The following is a 16,564-nucleotide window of genomic DNA, read 5'->3' on the forward strand; positions in this document are numbered from 1 at the left end:
CGTTTCAAATGGGACACGCCAGGGGTGCCCCCTTTCCCCCTTACTCTTCGCCCTTTTAATTGAAGCTTTGGCACAAAAAGTTAGAAATAACCCTAACATTGAGGGGATACAAATTGGTAGTACCGAGTACAAACAGGCGTTATACGCTGATGATGTTCTCTATACTCTCACGAATGTAGATGTCTCAGTACCTGCATTATTGAAGGACATTCAAGAGTATGGTGCGCTTTCCAATTTTCACTTAAATCTATCTAAATCAGAGCTTCTTAATATAAATGCCCCCGCTGAACACATCCATTTTCTAGCAACAGATTACAAAGTCCCCATAGCTACCTCTAAGTTGAAATACTTGGGTATCTACTTATCTGCAAACTCCTCCAACTTTTTTAAAAATAACTACATTGCACTACGGAAAGATATCATTGGTGATCTGTCCTCATGGAGGAATAAGTCTCTATCCTAGTTGGGGAAAATAGGCTTAATTAAAATGAACATACTACCGCGCATATTATACATTATGCAAACCGTCCCAATTCACCTCCCAACTGATTTTTTTACCCCAACTACAGAGAATTATAAAACAGGCGTTAAACCGAGAATACCTAGAAAGACCCTTTATCTCCCCCGCGATAGAGGAGGGTTGGGTTTCCCTGATCTAACTTTATACAGAAAGGCTATTATAATGCAGAGACTAGTTGAGTGGTCACACAACACCTCACAGAAGCAATGGGTTAGATTTGACGGTCAGATCCCTCACACAAACAATGTAGGAACTCTTGCTTGGATCCCGGCGATAAGACGCCTTAAGCTCCTATATAAATATCACCTAACATCGGAAAACTTACATGAGTGGGATAAGTTAATTGCTACTAGCACGCATATATCCTCTACTTTCTCCCCTATGCTACCGATTATTGACAACCCTGAGATACCATACTATGTATTGAGCAAGCGTTTGGGCTCTCCGTATAGCTTGAGGGACGGGATCCTATGCTTTGCCTTAGAAGGGGGTAGGTTGCGTACGCAACAAGCCATGTCTGATCAGTATGGGATCATCTTCTCATCATGGCTGAGATACCACCAACTATCCCACTACCTATTACACCACAAGAACAGAGCTGATTTCCTCGGGGAATTAACTCCCTTCGAGACACTTTGTGCAGGGAAGGCTCAGCCTAGGAGATTGATCTCCAAGATATACAAATTGCTTCTCACTCCACCGGACACACAATTACCATCCTACACTAGAGCATGGAACAGGGACCTTAACAACACAATAGACGAAGAGGAATGGTTTAGATCGTTTAGGCTGGCCCAGCGCTCTTCTGTATCTAAGATACAGGAAATACATCTCAAGCTTCTCACCAGATGGTATTACACTCCAGCAAGACTACTCTTGCTCTTCCCAACGGCGAATTCTACATGTTGGAGAGGGTGCGGAGGGCATGGCACTCTCATGCACATGGTGGGAGTGCCCTAGCTTGGCAAATTACTGGACGGCGGTCTATAATGACATGTCAACTAAATTAAACATACACATACCAAACACACCAGAAACAATGCTTTTCCTACACCTTCCTAATACTAAAGCCAACCACACCCGGGCTCTTCTCTTGATCATGCTCACAGGAGCTAAGAGGCTTATCCCAAAACTTTGGAAATCTAAAATTGTACCTTCGCTTGGTGATTGGCGTGCTTCGGTAGATGACCTTTTGCTAATGGAAAAATTGCATTATCTCAAGAGTAACCAGATGGTCACATATGAAATGATGTTGGCCACCTGGAACCCTTCCCCCTCCCGCAGTCATTAATTGCTAGTCGCCAAAATTAGCAAGAATTCCCATAGGCTAGATTTTTATATATATATTTTCTCGCCCCCTTTTTTTCCCCTCTCCTCCTCCGCTATGTTCCTCTCTTTGCCTCTTGAAGCATTCTCTTTCTTCTTCTTCCCAGTGTACTTAAGACGTTTGGAACACATGTATTCTTATTTTTTGTTTACTCTTCTCTCTTTAATAGAGAGAAAGAATATGTTGATGTTCACTTCAATATTGTTAAAAACGCCAAGCTTTTCTTATCAGTATACGAATCAGATTACTCAAAGACTTTACCGCTATTTTGTCCTCAGACATAAGGGTCCGTTGAAATTGGCTATTTGAACATTTTATCTTTTACTTCTAATTTACATTGGACTTTAAGTTTATTTTGTCCGAGTATTTACTAACGCACTTTGTCTGATATTATGTTTGCTCTGTTTTGTACTCTTGATGATTATGTTCAATAAAGCTTGTTTAAAAAAAACACACGAAAAAAAACAAACAGTCAAAATGCACTGAGATAAGAGGCAGCTTTTAATGGCTTAGAAAACATAAATTATGCTTACCTGATAATTTTCTTTTCTTCTGATGGACAGAGTTCACAGCTGCATTCATTACATTTGGGAAATAAGAACCTGGCCACTAGGAGGAGGCAAAGACACCCCAACCAAAAGCTTAAATACTCCTCCCACTTCCCTCATCCCCCAGTCATTCTGCCGAGGAACAAGGAACAGTAGAAGAAATATCAGGTGAAAGGTACCAGAAGAATAAAATAAGGACGCCCCACATAAAATTATGGGTGGGGAGCTGTGGACTCCATCAGAAGAAAAGAAATTGATCAGGTAAGCATAATTTATGTTTCTCTTCTTAAATGGAAAGAGTCCACAGCTGCATTCATTACTTTTGAGAAAACAATACCCAAGCTAAGGAGGACACTGAATGCCAAAACGGGAGGGTACAATAGGCGGCCCATTCTGAGAGCACCAAGCCAGAAAAACAAACCATCCTAAACCCTGCTTATTCAGAGCCGGGCAGAAAATTAAGAGTTAAAAAGGCACCCGAGGAGACACACACATTGGCAGTCCGAAGTCCAACCAGAGATCCAAAGCAGACTCACTGAACCAATACTCCACCAAAAGGACCCTCGCCCTATATAGGCAGTCCCACACTCCCTGTACTAGTTCAAATACCCAAATACCCCAAAAAGAAAAAGGATAAGGGAAACCAACAGTATACCCAAAATGAATAAAGATTCTCTAAAGGAACCATCTCCTGTAGACAATAAGAGCCCAAGGATCGTACAGAAGCATAAAAAATGACAGCTGAAAACCAAGTCCTCGACATCGGAATAATGAAGTAATCAAGATACGGTAGGAACCCAGTAAAAATGCCTGAGTCCAGAAACTCACCGTCCTTGGTACAATTCCGAGACATCCGCAAGGAAAACTGCCAACAAGGCAAATACCAAATTGCCCACCCTCCCAGACAGAGGGCACCCACCAGGCAACTAAGGCATTGGACTAACCAAAAGTCCACTGACCCAAAGACCTACGAATGAACAACCGATCTCAGATCGACCCCCAGCCAGACCGGCCCAAGCAATGGCAGATCTTAGCAGGGAAACAAGGTACCCGAGGACCGAGCCAGAAAAGCGAAAGAGTAGACACAGCTACTCCATCTAGAGACACTCGAGAACCAAGAAAACTCGTGAGCCAACCAACCAAAGTCTCAACGTCAGCCAAGAGCCCAGTTAGGAAAGAACAACAGAAGTTGACCATTGTCGGAACCGAAGAAAAAACAAGAGCAAGAGCTCTGCAAATCCCAATCCAAAAGGGAAGAGACTCCCTCACAGAAGACTAATGCTCTAAAAATAGCAAGGACTCTCAAGGACGTACAAAGACGCTTGATAATTAGTTAACCAAGCGACATGAACACGAATATGCTTTACCAGCGCGGCTAATCTCCTACCAGGGATCAAGTGCCACCTCATATAAAACTACCTGAAGGAGGGAAGGCTGAACCCACCTCCCATGGTTTGAAACAGTAACCCATCAGGTTACCATGATGCCGAGCACCTTCAGAGTATAGCATTCTGATCTAGCCTTCCAGCTAGTCACGAACCCCAGAAACAAGGGGACAGTGAGGACAAGCTACCCACAGAACACTGCAGGACTCTATACCCCTCAGGAAAAACCATAGGGGAGAAATACATGGTTGTGCGTGCCACTTAAGCAGCAATCCCTAAACCACATGGGAAGGTCATTAGGACCTACAGATCGCCAGACTACACTGTCAGATGTCCTTAAGAGGAACAAAATAACTCCCGAAGGTGACCCGTCCCCAAGGAGAAACAGAGATAGTCCAGAAGGTCACAAAACCAGAGACCCTCAACAGAACAAGTCCTAAAAGGAGAAATTCCCAGGCCTCCAAAAGGCTAAAACCCACCCTGACAGGCGGACAAAAAGGAGCTAGGGCCTCTATCCTTCGCACCACATTGAAGGAATACTCCAGTTCTCCAAAAAGTGGGAACAACAGAGAGAGACGCAGCATTTTCGCTGACCGGTCCCCCGAGAGATAGTTATAAAAAAACTAAACACTCCCAAGAACCACTCGGACCCGAGAGTCATTATTGTGAGAAATCGGCAAAATAACACAAACATTATTGTGAGAAATTGGTGCCCCTACCAGATCAGCTAGGCCGATAGTCACCACGTGTCTGAAAAAGTCACGTGACAGCAGAACTGAATCCAAGCAGGGCCAGCCTGCAACAGGGTTACCACTGCCAAGCAGACTATTCTACTCTCAGAGAGAGGCAGAAAATATGTACAGATTAACATGGAACTAACATTTTCCCAACAACTTCAATAGAAGCAAAACAACGAGCATCAATCCCAGAAAAAAAAGTTCCCACAGGAACTATTAGAAGGAAAACCAAAAATCATCCTACCGGAAAAAAATTAAAACAACCGGCAACCCGAAGGTTAACTCCCAAAAAAATTAACAGAAGGCCCACAGGACCCGCCTAACGGAAAACCTGTTCTACAAAACTGGGAAGGATCTTGATAACAAGACATAGAGGAGATTATACCATCCCCCCAATGTCTAACAAGGCTGTGTCATTCGAAGAAAAAGCTACCGAGTCCCATAACCCATAAGGGTAGGGTCCCCCAGTAACCCGAAAACGTGTCTGAGGCACAAAGGCGAGCCCGCCTGTAACGAAAAACACAGCACTCTGGAAAGGTTACTCCCTCAGGGAGCTGCATATGTCCTACCAGGGCCGAGAGACCCGGATATATCGGGCACGAGCACAATCGTGAACAAACATTCAGACTCTGCAGTCGAGCCAGCATCAAAAGGATGTAGAAACGAAAACGTGCCACCACCTTCAGGGGCAACAGACTCCCATCCGAGGAGGGAAAGACATAACTTGGGGTACCCGCATGTGTAGTATTAGAAGGAAGCGGTAGGGAGGACAGGGCTCCGCAAGGCAAAAGGCTCAGCAGTCTCTTGAATCCCCGAACTCGAGGAACAAGGAGCTCTAGACCGGCCTGAGGAAAATAACTGATGAACCTGTGTCCAAGGGTCTGATTCACACTCATCACAGAACGAGGAGTCTGACCAAGAAAGTTGACCCGATTCAACATCAGTATCCTCCATAGCTGGATACTTAAAGTGGACTATAAAACCAAAATAAAAACGTCACCAGACAACTCCAATGACTGGGGCACTCACCACCTCCCGATAACCAGACCTCAGCAGATTATTACTCAGACGCCACACAGAAAGGAATGCGGAAATGGGAGACAAGGACGTAAAACACCCGGTCACCAGGTGAACCATACAGTCCAAAAAAACAAAAGCGCACCAAACCATAGGGTCGCGTTTGAAAGCCTATATGTTCCAAGCCAAGAGCCAGAAAAACACTACACATAAGCAGGTTAAATCACATAATAAAAACAGGATTAAAAAAAAAACCCTGTTCAATAATCCCGCTCAGGAGATATTAACCCTCGATTCCAAGATATTAAAGGAGTCCCATTGAGACCCTGAATTTTACCTAACAAATACGTTACAGTGCAATCAGAGAAGGTAAATTAAACGATCTTACCGGAATCCACGCCGTGGAACAGGAACACGGCCCTTTAAGTGTGACAAATAGTAGCATCGCCTCAGCCATGGACTTAAGAGAGGACAGCAGGTAGCGAAGCGAAGTTCGACAATGCCAAGTGCTGAAAGGGAGCTGTGAATAAGAGTCGGGATGGTGTTGCAGGGGAAGCTCCCACTGCATCTCCGGACTCTCACTTTCGCCCAAGCCTTCACACGAGAGACCATAAGGACTACTTAAAACTCCTGTTTCTTGTCGAAGAGTAGCACCCTCCATAAGAAACATTAATATATAAAAAATAATAATAATAATAATAATAAAAATAAAAAAACAAACAAAAAACTTCTGACACTTCTCTGCCAAAATCCTGGGACGAAAGGCAAAGAATGACTGGGGGATGAGGGAAGTGGGAGGAGTATTTAAGCCTTTGGCTGGGGTGTCTTTGCCTCCTCCTGGTGGCCAGGTTCTTAATTCCCAAACGTAATGAATGCAGCTGTGGACTCTTTCCATTTAAGAAGAAAATTAGCATATGAGCCTACCTAGGTTTAGCTTTCAACAAAGAATACCAAGAGAACAAAGCAATTTTGATGATAAAAGTAAATTGGTAAGTTGTTTAAAATGGCATGCCCTATCTGAATCATGAAATGATCATTTTGACTAGACTGTCCTTTTTAATTTGTGCAAACACTAAAAGATTGGTTAATTCATGGATTATACATGTATTTGTGGTGGTAAGGACAAAGACTAAGGGAATTCAACGACGTCTGCAATATATGGCCTAGATTTAGAGTTTGGCGGTAGCCGTCAAAACCAGCGTTAGAGGCTCCTAACGCTGGTTTTAGGCTACCGCTGGTATTTGGAGTCAGTCAGGAAAGGGTCTAACGCTCACTTTCCAGCCGCGACTTTTCCATACCGCAGATCCCCTTACGTCAATTGCGTATCCTATCTTTTCAATGGGATCTTTCTAACTCCGGTATTTAGAGTCGTGTCTGAAGTGAACATTAGAAATCTAATGACAAAACTCCAGCCGCAGAAAAAAGTCAGTAGTTAAGAGCTTTCTGGGCTAACGCCGGTTTATAAAGCTCTTAACTACTGTGCTCTAAAGTACACTAACACCCATAAACTACCTATGTACCCCTAAACCGAGGCCCCCCCACATCGCCGCCACTCTATAAAAACGAAATAAATTAACTCTTATTAAATACATTATTCCTATTTAAATCTAAATACTTACCTGTAAAATAAACCCTAATATAGCTACAACATAAATTATAATTATATTATAGCTATTTTAGGATTTATATTTATTTTACAGGTAACTTTATATTTATTTTAACCAGGTACAATAGCTATTAAATAGTTAAGAACTATTTAATAGCTAAAATAGTTAAAATAATTACAAAATTACCTGTAAAATAAATCCTAACCTAAGTTACAATTAAATCTAACACTACACTATCAATAAATTAATTAAATAAACTACCTACAATTATCTACAATTAAACCTAACACTACACTAGCAATAAATAAATTAAATACAATTCCTACAAATAAATACAATGAAATAAACGAACTAAAGTACAAAAAATAAAAAAGAACTAAGTTACAAAAAATAAAAAAATATTTACAAACATTTGAAAAATATTACAACAATCTTAAACTAATTACACCTACTCTAAGCCCCCTAATAAAATAACAAAGCCCCCCAAAATAAAAAAATGCCCTACCCTATTCTAAATTACTAAAGTTCAAAGCTCTTTTACCTTACCAGCCCTGAACAGGGCCCTTTGCGGGGCATGCCCCAAAGAATTCAGCTCTTTTGCCTGTAAAAAAAAAAACATACAATACCCCCCCCCAACATTACAACCCACCACCCACATACCCCTAATCTAACCCAAACCCCCCTTAAATAAACCCAACACTAAGCCCCTGAAGATCTTCCTACCTTGTCTTCACCTCGCCGGGTATCACACCGATCCGTCCTGGCTCCAAAATCTTCATCCAAGCCCAAGCGGGGGGCTAGACATCCATCATCCGGCGGCTGAAGAGGTCCAGAAGAGGCTCCAAAGTCTTCATCCTATCCGGGAAGAAGAGGCGAGCCGGACCGGCAACCATCTTGATCCAAGCGGCATCTTCTATCTTCATCCGATGAGGACCGGCTCCATCTTGAAGACCTCCACCGCGGACCCATCTTCTTCTTCCGACGACTTCCCGACGAATGACGGTTCCTTTAAGGGACGTCATCCAAGATGGCGTCCCTCGAATTCCGATTGGCTGATAGGATTCTATCAGCCAATCGGAATTAAGGTAGGAAAAATCTGATTGGCTGATGGAATCAGCCAATCAGAATCAAGTTCAATCCGATTGGCTGATCCGATCAGCCAATCAGATTGAGCTCGCATTCTATTGGCTGTTCCGATCAGCCAATAGAATGCAAGCTCAATCTGATTGGATCAGCCAATCGGATTGAACTTGATTCTGATTGGCTGATTCCATCAGCCAATCAGAATATTCCTACCTTAATTCCGATTGGCTGATAGAATCCTATCAGCCAATCGGAATTCGAGGGACGCCATCTTGGATGACGTCATTTAAAGGAACCGTCATTCGTCGAGTAGGCGTCGGTTGAAGAGGATGTTCCGCGTCGGTTGGAAAGAAGATGGCTCCGCTCCGCTCCAGAAGAAAGAAGATTGAAGATGCGGCTTGATAGAAGACTTCATCCCGATGATGGACTTCCGACTTCAGTCGATGATGGATTTCTTCAGCCGCCGCTTGGATCCAGACTTCAGCCCGAGGATGGACGTCACTCTTTAGCCCCCCGCTTGGGCTTGGATCAAGACATCGGAGGCTCTTCTGGACAGATCGGGACCCGGTGAGGTGAAGACAAGGTAGGGAGATCTTCAGGGGCTTAGTGTTAGGTTTATTTAAGGGGGTTTGGGTTAGATTAGGGGTATGTGGGTGGTGGGTTGTAATGTTGGGGGGGGTATTGTATGTGTTTTTTTTACAGGCAAAAGAGCTGAATTCTTTGGGGCATGCCCCGCAAAGGGCCTGTTCAGGGCTGGTAAGGTAAAAGAGCTTTGAACTTTTTTAATTTAGAATAGGGTAGGGCATTTTTTATTTCGGGGGGCTTTGTTATTTTATTAGGGGGCTTAGAGTAGGTGTAATTAGTTTAAAATTGTTGTAATATTTTTCTGATGTTTGTAAATATTTTTTTATTTTTTGTAACTTAGTTCGTTTATTTCATTGTATTTATTTGTAGATATTGTATTTAATTAATTTATTGATAGTGTAGTGTTAGGTTTAATTGTAGGTAATTGTAGGTATTTTATTTAATTAATTTATTGATAGTGTAGCGTTAGGTTTAATTGTAACTTAGGTTAGGATTTATTTTACAGGTAATTTTGTAATTATTTTAGCTATTAAATATTCTTAACTATTTAATAGCTATTGTACCTGGTTAAAATAAATACAAAGTTGCCTGTAAAATAAATATAAATCCTAAAATAGCTATAATATAATTATAATTTATATTGTAGCTATATTAGGATTTATTTTACAGGTAAGTATTTAGCTTTAAATAGGAATAATTTATTTAATAAGAGTTAATTAATTTCGTTAGATTTAAATTATATTTAACTTAGGGGGGGTGTTAGTGTTAGGGTTAAAATTAGCTTTAGGGGTTAATACATTTATTAGAATAGCGGTGAGCTCCAGTCGACAGATTAGGGGTTAATGTTTGAAGTTAGGTGTCGGCGATGTTAGGGAGGGCAGATTAGCGGTTAATACTATTTATTATAGGGTTAGTGAGGCGGATTAGGGGTTAATAACTTTATTATAATAGCGGTGCGGTCCACTCGGCAGATTAGGGGTTAATAAGTGTAGGCAGGTGGAGGCGACGTTGTGGGGGGCAGATTAGGGGTTAATAAATATAATATAGGGGTCGGCGGTGTTAGGGGCAGCAGATTAGGGGTACATAGGGATAATGTAAGTAGCGGCGGTTTACGGAGCGGCAGATTAGGGGTTAATAAAAATATGCAGGGGTCATCGATAGCGGGGGCGGCAGAATAGGGGTTAATAAGTGTAAGGTTAGGGGTGTTTAGACTCGGGGTACATGTTAGAGTGTTAGGTGCAGACGTAGGAAGTGTTTCCCCATAGCAAACAATGGGGATGCGTTAGGAGCTGAACGCGGCTTCTTTGCAGGTGTTAGGTTTTTTTTCAGCTCAAACAGCCCCATTGTTTCCTATGGGGGAATCGTGCACGAGCACGTTTTTGAAGCTGGCCGCGTCCGTAAGCACCGCTGGTATCGAGAGTTGAAGTTGCGTTAAATATGCTCTACGCTCCTTTTTTGGAGCCTAACGCAGCCATTCTGTGAACTCTCAATACCAGCGGTATTTAAAAGGTGCGGCCAGAAAAAAGCCAGCGTTAGCTACGCACCCCTTTGGCCGCAGAACTCTAAATCTAGGCGTATGTAACTTAAGGGCCATGAAAACCAAAATTTTTCTTTCATGATTCATATAGAGAAGACAATTTTAAACAACTTTCCAATTTACTTCTATTTTTTAATTTGTTTCCTTCTCTTATTATCCTTTGCTGAAAGGTTTATCTAAGTAAGCTCAGGAGGAACTTAGGTTCTAGCTGCTGATTGGTGATTGCATTGCTGCTCCTTCAACAAAGGATACCAAGAGAATGAAACAAATTAGATAACAGAAGTAAATTAGAAAGTTGTTTAAAATTGTATTGTCTATCTGAATCATGAAAGCAATTTTTTGGGTTTCATGTACCTTTAAGGCCTTACTAAGAAGGAATTACGTTTACACGTCAAGTAATATGGACAGACTTGGTTGTAATTTGTAGTCCAAATCTTTGTTGGTTATTACTACAGGATATAGCTGGTTATTTACCATCTCTTTCACAACACATCCTGCCTCATGTATATTTAATACCTACTAATCTGTTGCTTACATTCATATATAACTCGAGCAACCAGAAAAAAACGTAACTGAAGGCCGATCAATAGACTAAATGACGTCTCACACTAGAATGCCCAGACACTTATGAAGCACTGACCTAGAGGTATATGACTTTGTTTAACTATTTCTACTATTTCAGGTGAGGTAGAAATAAAGGTCCCATGTCCAATCCTGTCAGGTGGAACTCCTAGTAAAAGTTTTGTTTCTTCATCTTGGTTGGGTATCTACAAAACAAAAAACACATTAGTATAATTGTAATAGCTAATAAAGTAAAAGGAAAAAACACATAATTTAACTAAAAAAGATTACTATATAAGCTACATTAGACATCAATGTCAGAACTCAAATTCAGTTCACAAACCTATTCAATTTGCAAACTTCTTACTACTTTCCTCCAGAGTGAATAGCAGTGAAGTACAATCAAGATAGTTTTTCACAATGTGCTGATCATTTTAGTATATGGAAAGAGCCATCACTCACCATTTGATCTGTGGTAAAGTGCATGCCATTTATCTTATTATGTTTATTCTACATGCTCACTGTCATTCTTTTTCTTTCTATGCTGCTTGGAATGTATGTGATACATTTACTTTTTCATGCATTACCTTCATCAATATGTAAAGACTATTCATAGTTATGTGCTCTTAATTCACTATCCCATCAGAATTCTTTTTCACTTGTCAATATTTTTACTATTAACATTCAGATGCTGTGTTTACAAACATGTATAACTCTTGTGTAGCTGAACAAATTCAAACATTTTAAGGTTCCCACCTTCAAATCATTGCAGCCTGCCAGAACACCAGAATTTAAAACCTGGCCTTAGATATTTCTAATAAAACAAGCAAAAATCCATGGCTACTCTAAAATTGGTCCCAGCACCTGATTTGGGAGTTGTGCTGTTGGGCGATTCATCTGCTGGGAGCAGTTTAAAGGGATATGATGCTATATGCTATAATGGCACTGCATTTTACAATTCTACTTGTTGTGCACAATTGTGGATAACATTAAAGGGACATTTAATCTGTCCCCAATGACCTGTTTAACATGCTGGAGTGCATACAAATGTTTATAAATAACTTCCTTACCTTTATTTTTCATTTATAATAGTTAATTTTGCCTGTTGTATTCCCACCTATACTGAAACTATGAATACTTTAGTATTCTCTATAGAAAAGGTATGTAAACAAGATGCAGCAAGTAGCAATCAATTACCCAGTGGGTGGTGGAAGGGAGGAAATAACATTGCTCTCTCTATTAAAGGGGCAGTTTACACCATTTACTTTTTTCTAAAGATTCCCTCCTGATAATCCTTCTGCGACGTTATGCACTGTGAAATCAGGCAGGATTAAAAACATTTTTTTTCCCTTTTTTAAAGCCATTAGGAAATTTAAAATGGCCCCCAAATCCTCATCTACATTGTGTGAGGGTTTTACTAACTTCTAATATATCCTGTAACAAGTGACTTGTAAATAATTGTTCTTGTTTGTGCACAGAGTTTTGTGCATGCACATTGGATAGCTTTTAACTTACAAATACTCTGTATTTTCCGTATAAAAAGGAAAAAGGTTACGCAGAGGCACACGTTCAGGAAGTGGAGACCTCTAGCTCTGGTCCGATACTGAACCCGCTGCTAGGTAAAGCATCATTTATTCTTACCTGATAAATTAATATATTTCATGGTAGTGAGAGTCCAGGATCCATTACACCTGGCAATTACTCTTCCCTTTTATTAGGAGGCAAAAATCCCCAAGAACCCTATTAAAACCCTCCTACCTCACTAGTACCTCAGTCTAACATATAGCCAAGCACAAATTGGAAGGAAAATTAATAACAGCCAACAAAATAGGAGCAGGGAAAAAAAGATGTGCGCAAAAAAGGAATAAATTAACCCAGAAAAAAAACAGGGTGGGGTCTTGTGGACCCTCACCACCCAGAAATAAATTAATTTATCAGGTTAGCATAATTTATGTTTTCTTTTATACAGTTCGTGAGAGTCCACAATTCATTACTCATGAGAACTAAATTGTTTTCTGTATGACTATCAGTCTCTCACATCGTTGGCCAAAATTCCTCCACAAATTGCTTCAGTTCATTGAGGTTTGCGGGCATTAGTTTATCCACAGCTCTCTTAAGGTCTCGCCACAGCATTTCAATCAGGTTAAGGTCTGGACTTTGAATGGGCCATTGCAACACCTTGATTCTTTTCTTTATCAGCCATTCTATTGTAGATTTGCTGGTGTGCTTGGGATCATTGTCCTGTTGCATGACTTAATTTCGGCAAAGCTTTAGCTGTCGGACAGATGGCCTCACATTTGACTCTAGAATACTTTGGTACACAGAGGAGTTCATGGTCGACTCAATGACTGCAAGGTGCCCAGGTCCTATGGCTGCAAAACAGCGACATATTTGGCAAAAAAACACAGCATATCAGCACAAACATCTCCACTTTGGTCTCGTCTGTCCAAAGGACATTGTTACAGAAGTCTTGTGGTTTGTTCAGATGCAACTTTGCAAACCTAAGCCATGCTGCCATTTTCTTTTTAGAGTGAAGAGGCTTTCCCCTGGCAACCCTTACATACAAACCATTCTTGTTCGGTCTTTTTCGTATTGTACTGTCATGAACTTTAACATTTAACATGCTGAGACCTGTGGAGTCTGAGGATGTAACTCTTGGTATTTTGCAATTTTTCTGAGCATTGCATGGTCTGACTTTGGGGTGAATTTGCTGGGAAAATTGGCAACTGTCTTAAATGACTTCCACTTGTAAATAATCTTTCTCACTATAGAATAAGAGACATTAACACACACCTGAATGCTCCAGACCAGCATACTGTAATGATCTTTGTGAATCGGTATGTGAAGGTAAGCATCCTTTAAATCCACTGTGGTCATGTACTGACCCTTTTGGATCATGGGTAGGATTGTCCGAATAGTTTCCATTTTGAACGATGGAACTCTTAGGAATTTGTTTAGGATCTTTAAATCCAAGATTGGTCTGAAGGTTCCCTCTTTCTTGGGAACCACAAACAGATTTGAGTAAAACCCCTGTCCGTGTTCCGACCGCGGAACCGGATGGATCACTCCCATTAGAAAAAGATCTTGTACACAGCGTAGAAACGCCTCTTTCTTTATTTGGTTTGTTGACAACCTTGACAGATGAAATCTCCCTTTTGGGGGAGAGGATTTGAAGTCCAGAAGATATCCCTGAGATATGATCTCTAACGCCCAGGGATCCTGGACATCTCTTGCCCAAGCCTGGGCGAAGAGAGAAAGTCTGCCCCCCACTAGATCCGTTCCCGGATCGGGGGCCCTCACTTCATGCTGTCTTAGGGGCAGCAGCAGGTTTTCTGGCCTGCTTGCCCTTGTTCCAGGACTGGTTGGGTCTCCAGCCTTGTCTGTAGCGAGCAGCAGCTCCTTCCTGTTTTGGTGCAGAGGAAGTTGATGCTGCTCCTGCCTTGAAATTACGAAAGGAACGAAAATTAGACTGTCTAGCCTTAGGTTTGGCTCTGTCTTGAGGTAGAGCATGGCCCTTACCTCCAGTAATGTCAGCGATAATTTCTTTCAAACCGGGCCCGAATAAGGTCTGCCCTTTGAAAGGTATGTTAAGTAATTTAGATTTAGAAGTAACGTCAGCTGACCAGGATTTTAGCCACAGTGCTCTGCGTGCCTGAATGGCGAATCCGGAATTTTTAGCCGTAAGTTTAGTTAAATGTACTACGGCATCTGAAACAAATGAATTAGCTAGCTTAAGAGTTTTAAGCTTGTTTGAAATCTCATCTATAGACATTGAGTCAAGAGTCTCTTCCAGAGACTCGGACCAAAAAGCGGCCGCGGCCGTGACAGACGCAATACATGCAAGGGGTTGCAATATAAAACCTTGTTGCACAAACATTTTCTTAAGGTAACCCTCTAATTTTTTATCCATTGGATCTGAAAAGGCACAGCTATCCTCCACTGGGATAGTGGTACGCTTAGCCAGAGTAGAAACCGCTCCCTCCACCTTAGAGACCGTCTGCCATAAGTCCCATGTGGTGGCGTCTATTGGGAACATTTTTCTAAATACAGGAGGGGGGGAAAAGGGTACACCGGGCATATCCCACTCCTTAGTTATTATCTCTGTAAGCCTCTTAGGTATAGGAAATACGTCAGTACTCGCCGGTACCGCATAGTATCTATCCAGCCTACATAATTTCTCTGGGATTGCAACGGTGTTACAATCATTCAGAGCCGCTAATACCTCCCCTAGCAGTACACGGAGGTTTTCCAGCTTAAACTTAAAGTTAGAAATGTCTGAATCCACTCTATTGGGATCAGAACCGTCACCTGCAGATTGAAGCTCTCCGTCCTCATGTTCTGCATACTGTGACGCAGTATCTGACATGGCCCTAATATTATCAGCGCACTCTGTTCTCATCCCAGAGTGATCACGCTTACCTCTAAGTTCTGGTAATTTAGACAAAACTTCAGTCATAACATTAGCCATGTCCTGTAATGTGATTTGTAATGGCCGCCCTGAAGTACTCGGCGTTACAATATCACGCACCACCCGAGCGGGAGATGCAGGTACTGACACGTGAGGCAAGTTAGTCGGCATAACTTTCCCCTCGTTGTTTGGTGAATGATGTTCAATTTGTACAGATTGACTTTTATTTAAAGTAGCATCAATGCAATTAGTACATACATTTCTATTGGGCTCCACTTTGGCTTTAGCACATATAGCACAGAGATATTCCTCTGAGTCAGACATGTTTAACACACTAGCAATAAACTAGCAGACTTGGAAATTCTTTTCAACTCAATTTACAAGTAATATGAAAAAACGTACTGTGCCTTTAAGAAACACAGAAAAAGTTATGACAGTTGAATAATAATGAACCGGAGAAATTATAAATTCAAATTCTTTCCGGTAAAAACACAATTTAGCAAAGGATTGCTCCCATAGTAATGAATAACAAACCCTTACATAGCAGAAAAAAAAGTACATAATAAATACGTTTTTTATCACAGTCAAAGCACAATCTCACAGGTCTGCTGTGAGTGATTACCTCCCTCAAAATAACTTTTGAAGACCCTTGAGCTCTGTAGAGACGAACCGGATCATGCAGGGAAGAAAACAGACTTGTGACTGAATTTCTGATGCGTAGCAAAAGCGCCAAAATAGGCCCCTCCCCCTCACACACATCAGTGAGGGAGATCAGTAAACTGTCTTAAATTAAATAAAACTACCGCCAAGTGGAAAAAACAGTGCCCAAAACAATTTTTCACCCAGTACCTCAGATAATTAAACGATTTAACATGCCAGCAAAACGTTTAACATCAATAAATGAAGTGTCATTAGAAAGCCTGTTGCTAGTCGTTCCCACTGCAAGTTAGGCTAAAAAATTTTATGCATACAGTATTATCCCAGTGAAGTACCATTCCCCAGAATACTGAAATGTAAATATACATACATGACAGCCTGATACCAGTTGCTACTACTGCATTTAAGGCTGAACTTACATTATATCGGTATTGGCAGTATTTTCTCAGTCAATTCCATTCCTCAGAAAATAATATGCTGCTACATACCTCATTGCAGGTGAACCTGCCTGCTGTCCCCTGATCTGAAGTTTACCTCACTCCTCAGATGGCCGAGAACAGCAAAATGATCTTAACTACGCCGGCTAAAATCA

At 41.3% G+C, this 16,564-nt stretch overlaps 1 protein-coding gene across 1 annotated transcript in view; it reads right to left on the reverse strand.

Moving 5' to 3' along the window:
* Positions 1-16,564, reverse strand: part of ADAL (adenosine deaminase like) — a 169,712-nt gene that overhangs the window by 72,023 nt on the left and 81,125 nt on the right. The window contains 1 exon segment of the mRNA XM_053717547.1: positions 10,987-11,113. Coding sequence (XP_053573522.1) covers positions 10,987-11,113 — 127 coding nt within the window.

Source organism: Bombina bombina, chromosome 6 (assembly GCF_027579735.1).
Source record: "Bombina bombina isolate aBomBom1 chromosome 6, aBomBom1.pri, whole genome shotgun sequence".
Taxonomy (NCBI): Eukaryota; Metazoa; Chordata; class Amphibia; order Anura; family Bombinatoridae; genus Bombina; species Bombina bombina.